We start from the raw sequence: 20,510 nt of genomic DNA on the forward strand, positions 1-20,510 counted from the left end.
AAAATCATTCTTACATATGAAACATCATAGATGAATATATGAAACATATATAATATCCAGAACGCAAAACAGTAAGTAAATAAACTGATCATACCCTCTCATGCGCTCTGATGATCCAGATCCTTGGCCAACTTCCTTTGTCATGTTGGAGATGTTTTGGGCAGTCGCGTAGACGCTCCCCAAAAACCTAATTACCGATCCCTCGTGCAAGGTCTCGAACGGCACCGGCTTCGGAGGCACCTGCCCTCTCGCTTCTCTGTGCGCGCAGAGTCACGAGATGGAAATACCCTCACTCGGCGGCTGGACTGTGATTCTGAAAAATGTTTCTCGCGTGTACCGAGTGACGGGTGCTCCTCTATTTAACCTCTCGCAGAGGGAAGCTGAAGAAGAAGGGTCACTCGGCTAGTCACTCTAAGAGTCAGTCAGCCCTCGCCGAGTCATGCCATGAGTCGGCCAGCTCTTGCCGAGTCACGCCATGAGTCGGTCAGCTGAAGGATCACTCGGCTGATGAAGACGGAGAGACAGGCAACTGAAAGGTTAACGCGGTTAGTGGGTGCTAAAAATTAACACAACCACACCACGCCCGCTCGCCTGCCACGCCACGCCCGGCCCGGCCGGCGGCGGCGCGCGCGCGTGTGGCACGCCCTTGTCCATTTCTTGACTTCTCAAGTTAAGTGGAATATATTCCACTATATAAGTCAAGCCAACAGACCCTTGGACTTCCAATGTGGTACTATTGGTATTCTCCAACATTACACACCATAGAGTTTATTCAATAAATAGGTCAAGCCCATAAAAGATCCAACAACACACACCTTATTACATTGCTAATATTTCTACATATATTATATGGGTAAACTTTATTTTGATTTATTTTTCTTAATCATGAAAAGAAAACAGAATGAACCCCTTCCTCAAAATAAATAAATAATATAGTAGAGATTTGATTTATTTTTCTTAATCATAAAAAAATAAAATAGACTGAATCCCCCCTAAATAAATAAAAGTAAATGTGTGCTTTTAGCAGGATGAGCATTTTTTTGGTTTTGTATGTGTGTGTGTTACAGATACGCTACGCGTCACACGATAGATAAATCGACTCACACCTGTGTGGCCATGGAAATTCCGAGGGTGCGATTCCTGAGACTGGTCAATGGCGACGCGGGAGAGAAGGGCCCCGCATGGAAGAAACGATCACAACGGCGAAGACCCGACAGCTTCGAGATCGTTCTGGGTCTCCCTTTCTCGTTCAGTCGTTCTGCCTCACCTCTCCCTGCCTATGCCTTCTCCCGCACGCGGCCATGACCCACAGGCCACAAAAACAACTGTAAACGACATGCGGACGGTACTGCCGGAGTTCAACGTCTGACGCCTTTCCTACATGGCGCTGATGAGGCTGCTCATGATTGCCTCGCTCCCGCTCCCGCTCCCGTCTCTATCGTATAAGACGTCGCGCTGCTGCTGCCACCGCAGTCGCCGACTCGTCCGCAGTGCAATGCCGGGGGCCTGCCAGGACCTCAGCACCATCACGCCCACACCACGGCGGCAGAGTATGGCGCAGCTCCAGCGCGGGTCCGTGCTGGTTGGTGGGCGCGAGCTCCTCGTCCGCGCCCCGCCCAACGTCAACCTACGGCCCGCCGGTGCCGGCGTCGCCGACGGCGGGGCCGCCTCGGGCGCCGCGTTCCTCGGAGCCAGGGCTCCGGCCGCGTCCAGCCGCCACGTGTTCTCCGTCGGAAACCTGGCTAGGTAAGCCCGTTGTTAGTCGTACTCGTGTCGTGGAAGAACGCGTCGCGTCGCGTCGCGCGGGCGGGGGGCGCCTGTGTGGCCCCGAATCGATTTGTGACCGATGGTTTCGTTCTTGGAATCTGTGGCCGCGCGCGCAGTGGGTGGAGGTGGTTGTCGTTGTTCAGGTTCAAGATCTGGTGGATGATCCCGGCCACGGGCGTCGGCGCGGCGGCTGTGCCGGCGGAGACGCAGATGCTGCTTCTGGAGTACAGGAGCGAGGCGGGTCCTGCGGCCGCGACGGAGCGTGGCTCACTGTACGCGCTGGTGCTGCCGGTTCTTGACGGCGGCTTCCGAGCCAGCCTCCAGGGGAGCCCCGAGGACGAGCTACAGTTCTGCTTCGAGAGCGGTGAGCTTCGTCTGCTGCCATAGTGCCATGTGCTGAAATTTGAAACTTTAAGTACTCTATCGCATCAAACGTGCGAAACTTGGGATTTTGATTGGGATTTCTGAGAGAGGAAATGCCGGACTGTTGTTAGGTGATCCTGATGTCCAGACGATGGAAGCAGTTGATGCAGTGTTCGTCAACTCAGGGGACAACCCCTTCAAGCTTCTGAAAGAATCCATCAAGTAATGCCATTCTCTTAGGTCCTAAAATAACCCTGCTTTTATACTTGTACTTTCTTAGGCACGGCCGATAAAAAAAGGTCTTGGACATGGTTTTTTCTTGTATGTAGACAATTTGCTTAATTGCATGTTCAACTTCTTTATTTAGGATGTTGTCCAAGATCAAAGGAACTTTCAGTCATATAGAGGACAAGGAGGTAAAGCTACGCTCATTTCATCTGATTTGATATTGTTGCTTCTTAGGCATCTTTTCATTCATTATCTTTTTCTCATGTCTTGTTTACATTCATCACAAAATATCAGATCCCTTCAAATTTGAACTGGTTTGGGTGGTGCACTTGGGATGCATTTTACAAAGCTGTTAACCCAAGTGGGATTGAGGAGGGCCTTCAAAGGTTTGCAGGAACAAATGTTTCACTAGAAAATGGGAACACAAACTAAGAGCATCTTTTGCCTCATTTTCATAGCTATCACTTACTAATGATGCATTTCATGTCCTTCAGTCTGCGTGAAGGTGGTGTGCCACCAAGGTTTCTGATTATAGATGATGGTTGGCAAGAAACAGTTGACGAAATCAAGGAAGTGGATGAAGCCCTCCGTGAGCAGACTGTGTTAGTGTTCCATCCTTTGGTAATCCATAAAAGTGTGCATAGCGCCAGTTCCTGATTCATACTGTAATTATGCCAGATTTGCGCAGAGGCTGGCTGATCTGAAGGAGAATCATAAGTTCAGGGGGGAAACCTGCAAGAATCTTGAGGACCTTGTTAAAACGATAAAAGAAAAACATGGAGTCAAGTAATTTTTTTTTTCAGAATACTTGTTCTATGATGACTGAATCTTTATATTTTTTTGATGGTTAAGATGCAATGTGCAAAACTATAGGTGCGTCTACATGTGGCATGCTTTACTTGGATATTGGGGAGGCACCTTAGCAGCATCCAAAGTGATGAAGAAGTATAATCCAAAGCTTGTTTATCCAGTCCAATCGCGGGGTAATGTTGCAAATCTGAGGGATATTGCCATGGATAGCTTGGAGAAATTTGGAGTGGGTATCGTTGATCCTGACAAGATATATGAGTTCTACAATGATCAGCACAGCTACCTTTCTAGTGTGGGTGTGGATGGCGTGAAGGTTGATGTTCAGAACGTGTTGGAAACTCTTGGACGCGGATTTGGTGGTCGTGTTGCAGTAACTCGAAAGTACCAGCAGGCTCTTGAGGAATCAATTGCCCAGAACTTCAAAACAAACAACCTAATCTGTTGCATGAGTCACAATTCAGACAGCATCTTTAGGTAGCATATTTCTAGCTGTGGAAAATATGAGTGTAGATAGAATCTGATATAATTCTTGGTTGTTTTCTAGTGCCTTGAAGAGTGCAGTTGCTAGAGCCTCAGAAGATTTCATGCCTCGGGAACCAACACTGCAAACTCTGCACATTGCGTCTGTGGCATTCAATAGCCTATTGTTGGGAGAAATCTTCATACCTGACTGGGATATGTTCCATGTGAGATCTCGGGCAGTATGTTTAGGCTCACTTCTATACTTCAGTAGCAGCTAATTTTCGTTTTCCTTGTGAAGAGCAAGCATGAATCAGCGGAATTCCACGGAGCAGCTAGAGCCCTGAGTGGAGGTGGTGTTTATGTCAGGTAGTTTTGTGTAGACCATTTACTTAATATATCTTCTATTTATGGTCTTGTGGTTGATTACTTTTAATCCAAGCACAGGAATTGACCATGCATGTAAATTTGTTGTGATACGCAGTGACAAACCTGGGGTGCATGATTTCAGTGTTCTAAAAAAGCTTGTTCTACCAGATGGTTCGATTCTAAGAGCAAGGTATGCTGGTCGTCCTACACGCGATTGTCTGTTCACTGACCCAGTCATGGATGGCAAAAGGTATGAGCACGAATATAGATTTACATTTTCTTTTGCTACTAAGTTGTTCCTTATAGCATACTCCCTCCGTTTCGTTTTAGTTGTCGCTGGATAGTGCAAAATTAAACTATTCAGCGACAACTAAAAAGAAACGGAGGGAGTGCTAATTTGTGAATTCTTCTGCAGTCTGATGAAGATATGGAACTTGAACAATTTCACTGGTGTCATTGGAGTGTTCAATTGTCAGGGAGCTGGACAGTGGGTTTGGCCAGTTAAACAAACTGCTTATGTTCCTACCAACATAAACATAACTGGTCAGCTCTCACCGTCCGACGTAGAATCTCTCGAGGAGATAGCTGGTGATGACTGGAATGGGGAGACTGCAGTATATGCTTTCGGTTCATGTAAATATTGTTGGCTGACTGTTTCTTTCTAACAATCCCATCGTACCACTATACTATCAGTGACTGATTAGCCATCTGTTTTGTCTCCCAGGTTCTCTTTCAAGGCTTCAGAAACACCAAAGTTTGGAGGTGTCACTGTCTACTATGACATGTGAGATCTACAGCATTTCACCAATAAAGGTCAGAACTTCAGATTACTTTCCACTCCCTCCCTTCTTACATGTATTCCACATTGTAAATATTAAGTTTTTACAGACGTTCTTTGCTTCTTGCACCAGATTTTCAGCGAAGTCGTCCAGTTTGCGCCTCTTGGACTGATCGACATGTTCAACTCCGGTGGTGCACTTGACAATATTTCAAGCGTTGCAGATTCTTCAGCTACGACAGTTCATATAAGATGCCGAGGACCAGGGCGGTTTGGGGCGTATTCAGACACCAGGCCAGAGCTTTGCAGAGTTGATGAACACGAAGTGGAGTTCACTCTTGCAGAGGATGGCCTCCTGACCTTTTACCTTCCCCCTTCTTCCTCCCAGGACAACCTGAGACACGTTGAGATTGTCTACAAAGCATCATGAACGACATTTACCCTTATGATTCTTACGCTCCAGCATGCAATTTCTGGCGTGCTCTTCAGTAACCACCACACATGCACATTGACATGATGTAACAAAGAACCCATTTTGTTGGATTTGACTGTGTATGCTGTGCTGCAAATACCTGTTTTATACGATTGTTCTGCACCTGGACTGCTATAATTTGATTGAGATGGTATAGTTTTTTTAGATAAAAGATGGACATGGTATTTGAATTATTGAGATCCATTTTTAACCTGATGCCTTACTAAATACTGTCAGGCTGCCCCAACGTGAACTTGTCAAACCTTTTGGAGTCTGATTAAATTGATAGAAAAGAACATCTTAGTCAAACCTTTTGAAGTCTGATTAAATTGATAGAAAAGAACACCGAGATTTATGTCTCAAATAAGCAAATGCTATAAGAATATGCCTTTCATATGTACGTCTATATAATACTAGTGGTGAGTTAGGAACAGGATGAGGATCTCCTGTCAAAAGCCCAAAATCTTACCAGCCAAAAATCGAAGGGACAAATTTAATATCGTCTACGGTGTCAATAAGTTAAGATTAGCTTATCTCCTTTTGAAACTCTAAAAACAGTGCAGAGAACAATAAAGCTACCCAACTTCCAAACGCCAAAGGACCAGAATTAAATTTATCAGAATTGGCAGGGGCCGCGCGAACGCGTACCCCCTCTACCACAAATTATGACGTCCACTCTCCCACTTGGGGAGATGGTAAGCCAGCGCACCCGCCATGTGCAATGCAGGCCACTGACCTAGGCCACTGGGCTTCTTGATCCCTAGTCGACCCCGTCCAGGTAAGTATGGAGCAATGGAGCACGGAGCGCTCATCTTATAGCGCGAGCTCGTGGCGCGTCTGCCTTCGCCTGGCGAGGTGGTGCTAAATCCTGAGACCGAACGAAACGCGTTCTGCACTTGTGCGCGCTGCTGCTTGAGTTCTCGTGGGCCACTGCTTGTAGTCCATGGACCTTTAACCTCGAGCCCAACATATTTTCCTTTTCCGTGTTTGGAAACAACCGGACTGCGAGCTGCAATGGACTGGACCCGGTTAGGCGTGAAATTAGAGCCTTTTGAGAGTGCAATTATTATCCGTGCCCTATAACAATGTTTTACTGTTCTTCAACAGCTTCAAATCCGAAGTTCATCCCTTAGTTTTTTCTTTTCTATTTTATTAAAAAAAATCAAACAAGTTCGCCACTGCTATGTATGTTTCATGTGATCATTAGGTTGTATAGTGAACTCTCTAGTAATCGGGGCCAGGCTAAAAAAAGGCAGCATAGTACCAGGGATTAACAAGGACGCATGTTGCCAAAAAAAGAAAAAGAAATCGCAGATCACTACTACATCTCATCACAGTCCGTGTCGTTACACAGGAAATACATGTAGTGCTCCTCAAGCGAGGCAGTGCATCTTGCTCTCTTGTTAGATGAGAGCTGGACTCACTAAACCTCTGGACACGCAGTTTGTTGTAGGCTTCCATGTTGAGATCCGAGGCCAGGAAGAGCTCGCCTCCACCTCGGCGACGCGTTCGGCCGAGGAGGAACGGCCTAGCAGCATCTTCTCTGCTGAAGTCGTCCTTGACGACGTGTGCTCCTTTTCGAGCCTCTTCATGAAGGATCTGATGACACCTGAATATGGTGGACTATGACCTCAACGTTCTCGTCCTTAACAAAAGCTAGGTCGCCTACCCCAGTAGCTAAAGGCACTCATGATTCTTGTAACCTATGCAATAGCTGTAGTGCTAATAGGTAACAACGGCTTACCCGAGTAAGGCCCTGTTCGTCTTGTGCCAATCTATAAGGATTGAGGGGGATTAAATCCTCTACAAGTCAAAATCCTCTCCAATTCTTTCCAATCCCCCTCAATCACTATGGTTTTGGGATCAAACGAACATGGCCTAAGGGCCTCAATTTCCCGTCTTAGCCAGGTTTGAAGCCAAATTTTCTTCCGGAGATATCTTTGTTGCTCCCAGTATTGCTGCACACCATAAATGTTGCTTGTGGTCTCTAGTTAATTCAGCAAGCATAAGTCTTACATAACAAGTGAGGCACATAGAATTCTGATGTAGCATACAGAAAGGTGAAAGGGGGAAAACAGATTGGCATAATACCTTTTATGTTATAGAATTATGACACCAACTCGTGTGCATCTGAAAGACGCCTGCACCAGGAGGAAAGGGGGATTAGTATACTTCTTCACATATGCAATAATAAGTTATAAGTTTGTGCATGCAGATAGCCTCCATCCAGCAACCAAATGAATGGTTGCTTGTGGATATGGGCTACAGGGTGCACATGTAATCACTGAAAGCAGCCGTTTCTCTCTACTCTGCTTTTTTGGTTGGTATACCAAAGTTACTTCTGCTATTGCCCAGTGAAGATTTTCTATTTATTTAATGAGCACAAGAGACATACAGAAGATTACCTTTTTAGTTAAAGTTCATGTAAATGCTTTCTTTTTCTAGAAGAATAGAGTCAGTCTCTTTGCAGGCTACTGGTTATGAAGGATAGCCTTTGCCTTGTTCATTTACTGAATACTCACAATCATGCATAACTAGAGGGAGAGAAAAAACAAGAGAGGACAGGTACCTCTTCCTAGGTTCCTGATTTATGTACCACCGCTCAAATGATTCGCCATCAAAAGCGTGTATGACGGATAGATTCTCAGTCTGCAAAACGCAAGAAGGTTACATCAGGTCAGGACTTCAGCCCTAAGTCTGAGGCGAAAACAGATGGTCAAATCACTCGACCAACTACTGGTAAAGAATTAAGGGTACCTAGACTTAAGCAACAAATGGCAAAGGTGTTCACTTCACTCGACCAACTACTAATAAAGAATTAAGGTTACCTAGACTTTAGCAACAAATGGCAAAGGTGAAACTAACACATCCCAAATTTGTAGTTATTGTTCACAACTCAGAATGTTAATTGACAACTTCTCCATTCTAATAAAATGACACCGGATTTTCAGAGGGTACTGGAACAATTTGCATTTCCACATGCTCTTAGTAATTGAACCATAGTTCATTCAAAAGAAATATCAATAATTGAACCACTTACATAGAGACCCACACGGTTTGACAAAGCATGCGCTTCAGGATGATAATAAAGCTGCTCAGAGTGAATATAAACTAGTGTTTGACGCGCGCCCTGCGCGCGCTGTTTTGTTAGCATTGTATCAAAATGTACTCGCTCTGTCCCCTCCTCTATTCAAATATAATGTTTGTTTTAGCCTTTTGTTTTTATCTATATTCAAATGATTGATAATTGATAATGAATCTAGACACATATATAAAACATGAATCCATTAACATCCTAAAACGAATACTATTTTAGGACGGGAGAGTATATATATAAAAGAAGGATGGTATATACAGCAGTAAATACAACAATGACATTTCTTTTCTTTTCTTTTACAAACAAACCGAAGATATGATTATATATATATTTTTGTCCCAGTTCGAAGTTGTACATCATCTAAAATATATAAGTTGTAATGATCTGTTATCTTCATGAACCAGGCAGCCTTTGTATCTGTACACATGAAAATACACCACTGCGTCAAATGATACTCCCTCCGTTCTTAAATATGATGCCGTTGATTTTTTTTAAACTTTGATCACTCGTCTTTTTCAAAGTATTTATTCGAAAATGTAAATTTTCAAGTAATGTCCAAACAACGATAAAACAAATCATAACAAAATAAATGATAATTTACAATTTTTTAATAAAACAACTGGTTAAAGTTTTTTTTTAAAAGTCAATGGTGTCATATATTTAAGAACGGAGGTAGGACTATGTTGGAAACCAAAAAGGGCCTCGCGGACGGTCCGGTCCTGAGGCCAGACGGTCCGCGGTCCGGACTGTCCGCGGTGGTGGCGCTGACGGTCCGCGCGTGCGCAGAGACAGTTATGGTTCCTAGTTTCTCGCGATATTTGTTACCTAAAACCGCGGGATTAACTTGGAAAACCGTTTGAAGCGGATCCAGACCTCCCCTTTATATAGATGAAGGGCTACGACCGATTGAAACCCCCAACAATCGATCAAATCAAGTCTATTTCTCGTTTTTTACCTTACGCATTAGGAGTAGTTCTAGTTTAGCCCTAATTTAGTATTCCAATCCTCAAATTCTCCGCTTCTCTTCGACTCCACGTCGATTAGAGGAGTCTAGGTCGGTCTATCGAGCCTAGACAACACCTAGGATCTATCCTCCCTGACGGGGTCCCTCCCGGGAGAGAGATCCAGGCGCCGCCGGCGACCTTCGCCGCCCCTGCACACGCGCGGACCGTCCGACTTATAGGCGCGGACCGTCCGGCCGTCAGGCAGGGAGCCCAAGACCCTGTACTAGGTCGCGGACCTTCCGGCCCCTGGCCGCGGACCGTCCGCACCTCTGCAGAGGGCACCGCCGCCGGTTCTCACGCAGTGATTGGCGCCCCAAAAAGGCACCAACACACTAAATATGCAAATAACCCTTGTATTGTATCTGTACTAAACATGCATCATCAAATGGTAATAAACTACATCAAATGGTACTAAACATGCGTCATGGCACCAACAGACTAAATATGCAAATAACCCTTGTATTGTATCTGTACTAAACATGCATCCTCAAATGGTACTAAACTGCATCAAATGGTACTAAACATGCATCGTCACGACTAGCAGATGTCTCAAATAACCAAGTTCTGTTTTCCATCTCTCACATTGCTACCAACATAGTACTTTAACTACACACCGTTCTAAATTATGTGAACAAAGCCCACTGTATGGTTTGTCACCATAAAATTCTAGCTCACATGTTACTCTCTCCTAAATTTTGTGATTCTGTATTACCGGTCGAAGGAATTAGGTTAAGAATACCAGTGGGCAAGGATAAACTAATGATGAAAAAACCATAGGACGAATGCTATGCCGAACTCAAACAAGACTAACTAAGTTTTTCTTTCAAAGTTGCAGCTGCCTGCATTAGAATAGTAACCTATGAAATATTTACGCCTAAATTGAAATGGAATCTTAATTGCTTGTAGTATAAACAAATCTGATAGTTATGGCATCTGTGATACCTGAGTATCCATCAAATGGAACCTTATGATTCATGTCATGCCAAACCACCATTATATACAATCATCAGAACATATACATTGTTCTAGTAGAATAAGTTGAGATTAGTGTACCCTAAAATCTTAATGCATCTTGCTTGTAGCAGCTTCTTTTGCTTTTTCGTCCTAGGAAAGAAATTAGTATGGCATTGATATAGACACTTGGACCAACTGTCTACAAAACAAATATTAGTTCAAGGACGTGTGCTTCCAATAATTTGTAGTTTTTTTCTTTTTTAACTTACTATTGCTTTTCCTCGGGTCTTGTCTGTTTTTCTTACCACTTCAGGATTCACACAGCTAACAACATGTCCAAATGAAACCTGATAAGCGAGCATCCAAATTTAATTGTTGGCGGTACCTTGGCTTTCGCCTGAACTTTGTTTTTTCCTCTTGCAGGGCAAAATCAGCCCGCATAACTATTAGAGAGGGTTCTGTTGAAAATGCAATGTCTATGGGACCTGGTAAAATGGGTCTTAAATATAGCTGAAGAGACGTGCAACATGATCTTTGTGCTCATTTAAGAATGTTGGGCCGTGAGGAATGCAGGTGGGAGTTTAGGAACTGGAGTATACATGAAGATGAAGCAAATAATTATTGGCTAGAAATCCGACATCAGGTAACGGTCCGTGGACATTAATATACACATCTATCTTGTTCCAAACTTTTTTTTGTTGCTATCAAGTTAACATGGGGCCAGTCAGAAACTGGGCACATAATTGCTTTTTATCTTCACACCACCTCCTCACGGTGCCATCTAGCTCCTGAAATGCAGAAAGAAGAAGCTCAAGGAGTTCAAACGCTAGCTGCTTCAAACAAACTGGGGACTATACTGTACGGAGGAAAAAACCCAAATAGAAATGTAAGCTGGTGATCAAATTACTGATGATGCTCTTCTTTTATTTCCTATTGTTTCTCAAATGCAAGTTGCTTACTACGTTCCATAGAAACAATTCAGACAACAAATTGTACAGCCGTAGTGTTATGAAAACATACGATAAATGGACACCAAAGCAAAATTTTGCAATAAATCTCCCCACGTAATTATCATGTGGTCCATGTGAATTCATACTCCTATCTGTTACTTCCTCCATTCCAAATTATAAAACAATTTTAATTTTCTAGAACCGTGAAGGAACTCCATGTATGCAACCTGGGTCAAATAATCTATGATAGGATAGCTGGTTCAGTTGGTCACCGAGGATCTGCTCTTGCATGACTGAGAATCTGATGCCGCCAAATGGGAGGGAGGGCTTTGGTGCTTAGGTAATAACGACTATACAAAATATGAAATTTGTAGTGTCTACTGCAAGAGAAACTTGAGGGGCTACCAATACAGGTCCAGCTTCCACCATATTCAAACCCACACACTAGGGAACTCCATAAAAAGTAAATTAATAGACAATGTGGTCTCCAAGAATACTTACATGAAGAAAGAATTAGATATCCTAAGCACATTCTACTTTCATAATCCTTTCAACCAACCAGACTCAGCAAAAAGGCGATGCGGAGGGAAGGGAGCTCTACAGGAAGGGGAATGAGGAGGGGGTGACGTGAGAGCCGATAGGGACAAAACCGTGGAGGTGGAACATTGCAACAGATGAGATGTTCATCATCATATAGCATCGACAACATATATCCGTTCAATAGGTCCTTAAGACAGCTTCAACAAAGAGATGTGGTAGGTAACAGGTAATGAGGGTGCATCAAATCCTAGATAAACCTCACAATCAACCCTAAGTATTTGTGCAACAGAGCATCTTTCCTCAAGTAAATTTCATTGACATAATATTACTTTCTAACAAAACAACCATATGCTGATTATAACACCAGTCTTTAGTACTACAGGGTTGCTACACATACCGGAAAAAGGGGAGATAAGGATTCCAAAACACCCGGAGGAAACATGTATATGGGGCCATATCCAATCAAGAAATACGAACAAACGTGGCATCACAAAGAAATTTTCTCTAGTAAGCAAGTAGGTACCATTATAACTTCGATGATCAGAGTAACTTCCATTTAGTTGACTTCTTGAACCAACCCATTTTCCATCAGATCTCCTATTTTCGTTGTACTCATCATTGTCATCCTGCAAAATGATGATCAATGAACACATAGTGAAATTCAAAGAGAATAACATTTTTCCAAAAATAAGGATCACTGCCATCCTGTAAGGGTATCCATTTCGTTGAGGATCATTGTCATCCTGTAAGGGTATCCATTTCATTGAGGATCTATTCCTTAAAAAATACTCACGATGAAGCCTACAGGTCAAGTAAAATATGTTAGAATATATTTAGTAGTTTAGATATATATAAGAATATGTACATGTGTAGATGTACGATTGACAAAATGGTCTGACAACATAATTTAATTGTTAACCCAAGTGGGATTGAGGAGGGCCTTCAAAGGTTTGTAGGAACAAATGTTTCACTAGAAAATGGGAACACACACTAAGAGCATCTTTTGCCTCATTTTCATAGCTATCACTTACTAATGATGCATTTCATGTCCTACAGTCTGCGTGAAGGTGGTGTGCCACCAAGGTTTCTGATTATAGATGATGGTTGGCAAGAAACAGTTGACGAAATCAAGGAAGTGGATGAAGCCCTCCGTGCGCAGACTGTGTTAGTGTTCCATCCTTTGGTAATCCATAAAAGTGTGCATAGCGCCAGTTCCTGATTCATACTGTAATTATGCCAGATTTGCGCAGAGGCTGGCTGATCTGAAGGAGAATCATAAGTTCAGGGGGGAAACCTGCAAGAATCTTGAGGACCTTGTTAAAACGATAAAAGAAAAACATGGAGTCAAGTAAATTTTTTTTTTCAGAATACTTGTTCTATGATGACTGAATCTTTATATTTTTTGATGGTTAAGATGCAATGTGCAAAACTATAGGTGCGTCTACATGTGGCATGCTTTACTTGGATATTGGGGAGGCACCTTAGCAACATCCAAAGTGATGAAGAAGTATAATCCAAAGCTTGTTTATCCAGTCCAATCGCGGGGTAATGTTGCGAATCTGAGGGATATTGCCATGGATAGCTTGGAGAAATTTGGAGTGGGTATCGTTGATCCTGACAAGATATATGAGTTCTACAATTATCAGCGCAGCTACCTTTCTAGTGTGGGTGTGGATGGCGTGAAGGTTGATGTTCAGAACGTGTTGGAAACTCTTGGACGCGGATTTGGTGGTCGTGTTGCAGTAACTCGAAAGTACCAGCAGGCTCTTGAGAAATCAATTGCCCAGAACTTCAAAACAAACAACCTAATCTTCTGCATGAGTCACAATTCAGACAGCATCTTTAGGTAGCATATTTCTTAGACTTGCTAAATGGGAAATTCTTTGCCAGCCAAAAGAAGTAGGGGGTTTGGGTATTCAGAATATAGACGTCCAGAACAAGTGTCTGCTTAGTAAATGGTTGTTTAAATTGTTGAATGGGGATGGTTTGTGGCAAACTTTGCTTAGAAAAAAATAGTAGATACACGCTCACAAAAGTAACCTCAAAACCAGGTGACTCCCATTTCTGGGCAGGTTTGATGAAAGTGAAGGACACCTTCCTAAATTTAGGTTCTTTTATCTTGAAAAACGGGACTCAGATTAGGTTTTGGGAGGACCGCTGGTTGGGGTTGCAACCTTTAATGACCCAATATCCATCGTTGTATAATATAGCGCGCAAAAAGAGTGCTGCTGTAGCGTCGGTTTTCGAAACGGTTCCGCTTAATGTTTCTTTTCAAAGAGCATTGGTGGGTGAAAACCTGAGGTTATGGCATCTGTTGGTTCTCAGAGTAGCTCAGGTTGAGCTATGTGGGGAAAATGATATGTTCAAATGGGATTTATCTGTGACGGGTCTTTTCTCGGTCAGGTCAATATATAGAGCACTCCTTAACAATAATCATGTGACTTATAATAAGACTCTATGGTCTTTGAAGGTACCTTTGAAGATAAAAATATTTATGTGGTATTTAATTAGAGGGGTGGTTTTAACAAAAGATAATCTTCTGAGGCGTAATTGGCATGGTGATAGAAAGTGTGCCTTTTGTCACTCGGATGAATCGATTCAACACTTGTTTTTTGCTTGTCACTATGCTCAGTTCATATGGAGGTTAGTTTTTTGGAGTTTGGGTTTCAATCAACCGAGATCAGTTAGACACGCTTTTGGGAATTGGCTTTTTGGGATGCCTTCGAAAACTAAACATTTGATTATTTCAGGTGTTGCTGCTATATGCTGGGCTATCTGGATAAGTAGGAATGATTTAGTTTTTGACAAAAAACCCATGTTAACATACTTGCAGGTACTCTTTAGGGCGACGCATTGGTTTAGGACGTGGGCTGTTCTTCATAAACAAGAAGAGGGTATCCAAATAAAGGAAGCTTGTCGACGGTTAGAGTGCACGGCTCTACAGATTTTTGCTCAACATGGATGGAGGTTTACAAATCGAATTGCTTCGTAGTTTTGTCTATGGATTGTGTGTCTTTTTCTGGTTATCAAACCGTGGTCTTCTATGGTGTGTTTCGGGAGGTCTGTCCCTCCATATGTGGCTAGTCGTGTGACTACTTCATGTAAAAACTTTTAGTGTATTGGCTAATCCTCCAAACGAGGATAAGCTGGACTAGTATCCATTATCTAAAAAAAAGGTAGCATATTTCTAGCCGTGGAAAATATGAGTGTAGATAGAATCTGATATAATTCTTGGTTGTTTTCTAGTGCCTTGAAGAGTGCAGTTGCTAGAGCCTCAGAAGATTTCATGCCTCGGGAACCAACACTGCAAACTCTGCACATTGCGTCTGTGGCATTCAATAGCCTATTGTTGGGAGAAATCTTCATACCTGACTGGGATATGTTCCATGTGAGATTTCGACATCTCGGGCAGTATGTTTAGGCTCACTTCTATACTTCAGTAGCAGCTAATTTTCGTTTTCCTTGTGAAGAGCAAGCATGAATCAGCGGAATTCCACGGAGCAGCTAGAGCCCTGAGTGGAGGTGGTGTTTATGTCAGGTAGTTTTGTGTAGACCATTTACTTAATATATCTTCTATTTATGGTCTTGTGGTTGATTACTTTTAACCCAAGCACAGGAATTGACCATGCATGTAAATTTGTTGTGATACGCAGTGACAAACCTGGGGTGCATGATTTCAGTGTTCTAAAAAAGCTTGTTCTACCAGATGGTTCGATTCTAAGAGCAAGGTATGCTGGTCGTCCTACACGCGATTGTCTGTTCACTGACCCAGTCATGGATGGCAAAAGGTATGAGCACGAATATAGATTTACATTTTCTTTTGCTACTAAGTTGTTCCTTATAGCATACTCCCTCCGTTTCGTTTTAGTTGTCGCTGGATAGTGCAAAATTAAACTATTCAGCGACATCTAAAAAGAAACGGAGGGAGTGCTAATTTGTGAATTCTTCTGCAGTCTGATGAAGATATGGAACTTGAACAATTTCACTGGTGTCATTGGAGTGTTCAATTGTCAGGGAGCTGGACAGTGGGTTTGGCCAGTTAAACAAACTGCTTATGTTCCTACCAACATAAACATAACTGGTCAGCTCTCACCGTCCGACGTAGAATCTCTCGAGGAGATAGCTGGTGATGACTGGAATGGGGAGACTGCAGTATATGCTTTCGGTTCATGTAAATATTGTTGGCTGACTGTTTCTTTCTAACAATCCCATCGTACCACTATACTATCAGTGACTGATTAGCCATCTGTTTTGTCTCCCAGGTTCTCTTTCAAGGCTTCAGAAACACCAAAGTTTGGAGGTGTCACTGTCTACTATGACATGTGAGATCTACAGCATTTCACCAATAAAGGTCAGAACTTCAGATTACTTTCCACTCCCTCCCTTCTTACATGTATTCCACATTGTAAATATTAAGTTTTTACAGACGTTCTTTGCTTCTTGCACCAGATTTTCAGCGAAGTCGTCCAGTTTGCGCCTCTTGGACTGATCGACATGTTCAACTCCGGTGGTGCACTTGACAATATTTCAAGCGTTGCAGATTCTTCAGCTACGACAGTTCATATAAGATGCCGAGGACCAGGGCGGTTTGGGGCGTATTCAGACACCAGGCCAGAGCTTTGCAGAGTTGATGAACACGAAGTGGAGTTCACTCTTGCAGAGGATGGCCTCCTGACCTTTTACCTTCCCCCTTCTTCCTCCCAGGACAACCTGAGACACGTTGAGATTGTCTACAAAGCATCATGAACGACATTTACCCTTATGATTCTTACGCTCCAGCATGCAATTTCTGGCGTGCTCTTCAGTAACCACCACACATGCACATTGACATGATGTAACAAAGAACCCATTTTGTTGGATTTGACTGTGTATGCTGTGCTGCAAATACCTGTTTTATACGATTGTTCTGCACCTGGACTGCTATAATTTGATTGAGATGGTATAGTTTTTTTAGATAAAAGATGGACATGGTATTTGAATTATTGAGATCCATTTTTAACCTGATGCCTTACTAAATACTGTCAGGCTGCCCCAACGTGAACTTGTCAAACCTTTTGGAGTCTGATTAAATTGATAGAAAAGAACATCTTAGTCAAACCTTTTGAAGTCTGATTAAATTGATAGAAAAGAACACCGAGATTTATGTCTCAAATAAGCAAATGCTATAAGAATATGCCTTTCATATGTACGTCTATATAATACTAGTGGTGAGTTAGGAACAGGATGAGGATCTCCTGTCAAAAGCCCAAAATCTTACCAGCCAAAAATCGAAGGGACAAATTTAATATCGTCTACGGTGTCAATAAGTTAAGATTAGCTTATCTCCTTTTGAAACTCTAAAAACAGTGCAGAGAACAATAAAGCTACCCAACTTCCAAACGCCAAAGGACCAGAATTAAATTTATCAGAATTGGCAGGGGCCGCGCGAACGCGTACCCCCTCTACCACAAATTATGACGTCCACTCTCCCACTTGGGGAGATGGTAAGCCAGCGCACCCGCCATGTGCAATGCAGGCCACTGACCTAGGCCACTGGGCTTCTTGATCCCTAGTCGACCCCGTCCAGGTAAGTATGGAGCAATGGAGCACGGAGCGCTCATCTTATAGCGCGAGCTCGTGGCGCGTCTGCCTTCGCCTGGCGAGGTGGTGCTAAATCCTGAGACCGAACGAAACGCGTTCTGCACTTGTGCGCGCTGCTGCTTGAGTTCTCGTGGGCCACTGCTTGTAGTCCATGGACCTTTAACCTCGAGCCCAACATATTTTCCTTTTCCGTGTTTGGAAACAACCGGACTGCGAGCTGCAATGGACTGGACCCGGTTAGGCGTGAAATTAGAGCCTTTTGAGAGTGCAATTATTATCCGTGCCCTATAACAATGTTTTACTGTTCTTCAACAGCTTCAAATCCGAAGTTCATCCCTTAGTTTTTTCTTTTCTATTTTATTAAAAAAAATCAAACAAGTTCGCCACTGCTATGTATGTTTCATGTGATCATTAGGTTGTATAGTGAACTCTCTAGTAATCGGGGCCAGGCTAAAAAAAGGCAGCATAGTACCAGGGATTAACAAGGACGCATGTTGCCAAAAAAAGAAAAAGAAATCGCAGATCACTACTACATCTCATCACAGTCCGTGTCGTTACACAGGAAATACATGTAGTGCTCCTCAAGCGAGGCAGTGCATCTTGCTCTCTTGTTAGATGAGAGCTGGACTCACTAAACCTCTGGACACGCAGTTTGTTGTAGGCTTCCATGTTGAGATCCGAGGCCAGGAAGAGCTCGCCTCCACCTCGGCGACGCGTTCGGCCGAGGAGGAACGGCCTAGCAGCATCTTCTCTGCTGAAGTCGTCCTTGACGACGTGTGCTCCTTTTCGAGCCTCTTCATGAAGGATCTGATGACACCTGAATATGGTGGACTATGACCTCAACGTTCTCGTCCTTAACAAAAGCTAGGTCGCCTACCCCAGTAGCTAAAGGCACTCATGATTCTTGTAACCTATGCAATAGCTGTAGTGCTAATAGGTAACAACGGCTTACCCGAGTAAGGCCCTGTTCGTCTTGTGCCAATCTATAAGGATTGAGGGGGATTAAATCCTCTACAAGTCAAAATCCTCTCCAATTCTTTCCAATCCCCCTCAATCACTATGGTTTTGGGATCAAACGAACATGGCCTAAGGGCCTCAATTTCCCGTCTTAGCCAGGTTTGAAGCCAAATTTTCTTCCGGAGATATCTTTGTTGCTCCCAGTATTGCTGCACACCATAAATGTTGCTTGTGGTCTCTAGTTAATTCAGCAAGCATAAGTCTTACATAACAAGTGAGGCACATAGAATTCTGATGTAGCATACAGAAAGGTGAAAGGGGGAAAACAGATTGGCATAATACCTTTTATGTTATAGAATTATGACACCAACTCGTGTGCATCTGAAAGACGCCTGCACCAGGAGGAAAGGGGGATTAGTATACTTCTTCACATATGCAATAATAAGTTATAAGTTTGTGCATGCAGATAGCCTCCATCCAGCAACCAAATGAATGGTTGCTTGTGGATATGGGCTACAGGGTGCACATGTAATCACTGAAAGCAGCCGTTTCTCTCTACTCTGCTTTTTTGGTTGGTATACCAAAGTTACTTCTGCTATTGCCCAGTGAAGATTTTCTATTTATTTAATGAGCACAAGAGACATACAGAAGATTACCTTTTTAGTTAAAGTTCATGTAAATGCTTTCTTTTTCTAGAAGAATAGAGTCAGTCTCTTTGCAGGCTACTGGTTATGAAGGATAGCCTTTGCCTTGTTCATTTACTGAATACTCACAATCATGCATAACTAGAGGGAGAGAAAAAACAAGAGAGGACAGGTACCTCTTCCTAGGTTCCTGATTTATGTACCACCGCTCAAATGATTCGCCATCAAAAGCGTGTATGACGGATAGATTCTCAGTCTGCAAAACGCAAGAAGGTTACATCAGGTCAGGACTTCAGCCCTAAGTCTGAGGCGAAAACAGATGGTCAAATCACTCGACCAACTACTGGTAAAGAATTAAGGGTACCTAGACTTAAGCAACAAATGGCAAAGGTGTTCACTTCACTCGACCAACTACTAATAAAGAATTAAGGTTACCTAGACTTTAGCAACAAATGGCAAAGGTGAAACTAACACATCCCAAATTTGTAGTTATTGTTCACAACTCAGAATGTTAATTGACAACTTCTCCATTCTAATAAAATGACACCGGATTTTCAGAGGGTACTGGAACAATTTGCATTTCCACATGCTCTTAGTAATTGAACCATAGTTCATTCAAAAGAAATATCAATAATTGAACCACTTACATAGAGACCCACACGGTTTGACAAAGCATGCGCTTCAGGATGATAATAAAGCTGCTCAGAGTGAATATAAACTAGTGTTTGACGCGCGCCCTGCGCGCGCTGTTTTGTTAGCATTGTATCAAAATGTACTCGCTCTGTCCCCTCCTCTATTCAAATATAATGTTTGTTTTAGCCTTTTGTTTTTATCTATATTCAAATGATTGATAATTGATAATGAATCTAGACACATATATAAAACATGAATCCATTAACATCCTAAAACGAATACTATTTTAGGACGGGAGAGTATATATATAAAAGAAGGATGGTATATACAGCAGTAAATACAACAATGACATTTCTTTTCTTTTCTTTTACAAACAAACCGAAGATATGATTATATATATATTTTTGTCCCAGTTCGAAGTTGTACATCATCTAAAATATATAAGTTGTAATGATCTGTTATCTTCATGAACCAGGCAGCCTTTGTATCTGTACACATGAAAATACACCACTGCGTCAAATGATACTCCCTCCGTTCTTAAATATGATGCCGTTGATTTTTTTTAAACTTTGATCACTCGTCTTTTTCAAAGTATTTATTCGAAAATGTAAATTTTCAAGTAATGTCCAAACAACGATAAAACAAATCATAACAAAATAAATGATAATTTACAATTTTTTAATAAAACAACTGGTTAAAGTTTTTTTTAAAAGTCAATGGTGTCATATATTTAAGAACGGAGGTAGGACTATGTTGGAAACCAAAAAGGGCCTCGCGGACGGTCCGGTCCTGAGGCCAGACGGTCCGCGGTCCGGACTGTCCGCGGTGGTGGCGCTGACGGTCCGCGCGTGCGCAGAGACAGTTATGGTTCCTAGTTTCTCGCGATATTTGTTACCTAAAACCGC

At 42.6% G+C, this 20,510-nt stretch overlaps 2 protein-coding genes, 2 long non-coding RNA genes and 2 other non-coding genes across 6 annotated transcripts; 2 read left to right on the top strand and 4 right to left on the bottom strand.

The window, feature by feature from the left end:
- The first annotated feature begins 1,442 nt into the window (after window positions 1–1,442).
- LOC100285930 (stachyose synthase) lies at window positions 1,443–5,379 on the top strand. Its single transcript, NM_001158819.1, is given in 14 exon segments — window positions 1,443–1,746; window positions 1,884–2,131; window positions 2,262–2,352; window positions 2,498–2,546; window positions 2,653–2,744; window positions 2,853–2,960; window positions 3,037–3,144; window positions 3,232–3,642; window positions 3,713–3,854; window positions 3,929–3,996; window positions 4,112–4,246; window positions 4,412–4,629; window positions 4,721–4,809; window positions 4,908–5,379. Coding segments are annotated over 14 exon segments (2,307 nt in total). The 5' UTR covers window positions 1,443–1,495; the 3' UTR covers window positions 5,205–5,379.
- Window positions 5,380–5,871: 492 nt separating this feature from the next.
- LOC111590945 (U1 spliceosomal RNA) lies at window positions 5,872–6,032 on the bottom strand. The gene has a single exon (XR_004856734.1). It is a non-coding gene; the product is annotated as a U1 spliceosomal RNA (small nuclear RNA).
- A 437-nt stretch (window positions 6,033–6,469) lies between these two features.
- Window positions 6,470–7,902, bottom strand: LOC103646303 (uncharacterized). The gene is made up of 3 exons (XR_562129.2): window positions 7,816–7,902; window positions 7,338–7,387; window positions 6,470–7,233 (listed from the first exon to the last, which is right to left on the bottom strand). It is a non-coding gene; the product is annotated as an uncharacterized lncRNA (long non-coding RNA).
- Window positions 7,903–12,701: 4,799 nt separating this feature from the next.
- On the top strand, window positions 12,702–16,773 carry LOC109944158 (probable galactinol--sucrose galactosyltransferase 2; the record flags this gene model as incomplete). Its single annotated transcript, XM_020548827.3, has 10 exons — window positions 12,702–12,739; window positions 12,848–12,955; window positions 13,032–13,139; window positions 13,227–13,637; window positions 15,038–15,179; window positions 15,262–15,329; window positions 15,445–15,579; window positions 15,745–15,962; window positions 16,054–16,142; window positions 16,241–16,773. Coding segments are annotated over 10 exons (1,614 nt in total), but the record flags the coding sequence as incomplete, so codon positions are not given.
- Window positions 16,774–17,204: 431 nt separating this feature from the next.
- LOC111590946 (U1 spliceosomal RNA) lies at window positions 17,205–17,365 on the bottom strand. The gene has a single exon (XR_004856735.1). It is a non-coding gene; the product is annotated as a U1 spliceosomal RNA (small nuclear RNA).
- A 437-nt stretch (window positions 17,366–17,802) lies between these two features.
- Window positions 17,803–19,235, bottom strand: LOC109944494 (uncharacterized). Its single transcript, XR_002267535.1, has 3 exons — window positions 19,149–19,235; window positions 18,671–18,720; window positions 17,803–18,566 (listed from the first exon to the last, which is right to left on the bottom strand). It is a non-coding gene; the product is annotated as an uncharacterized lncRNA (long non-coding RNA).
- Window positions 19,236–20,510: the final 1,275 nt, after the last annotated feature.

This window comes from Zea mays, chromosome 2, assembly GCF_902167145.1.
Source record: "Zea mays cultivar B73 chromosome 2, Zm-B73-REFERENCE-NAM-5.0, whole genome shotgun sequence".
In the NCBI taxonomy this organism is placed as follows: domain Eukaryota; kingdom Viridiplantae; phylum Streptophyta; class Magnoliopsida; order Poales; family Poaceae; genus Zea; species Zea mays.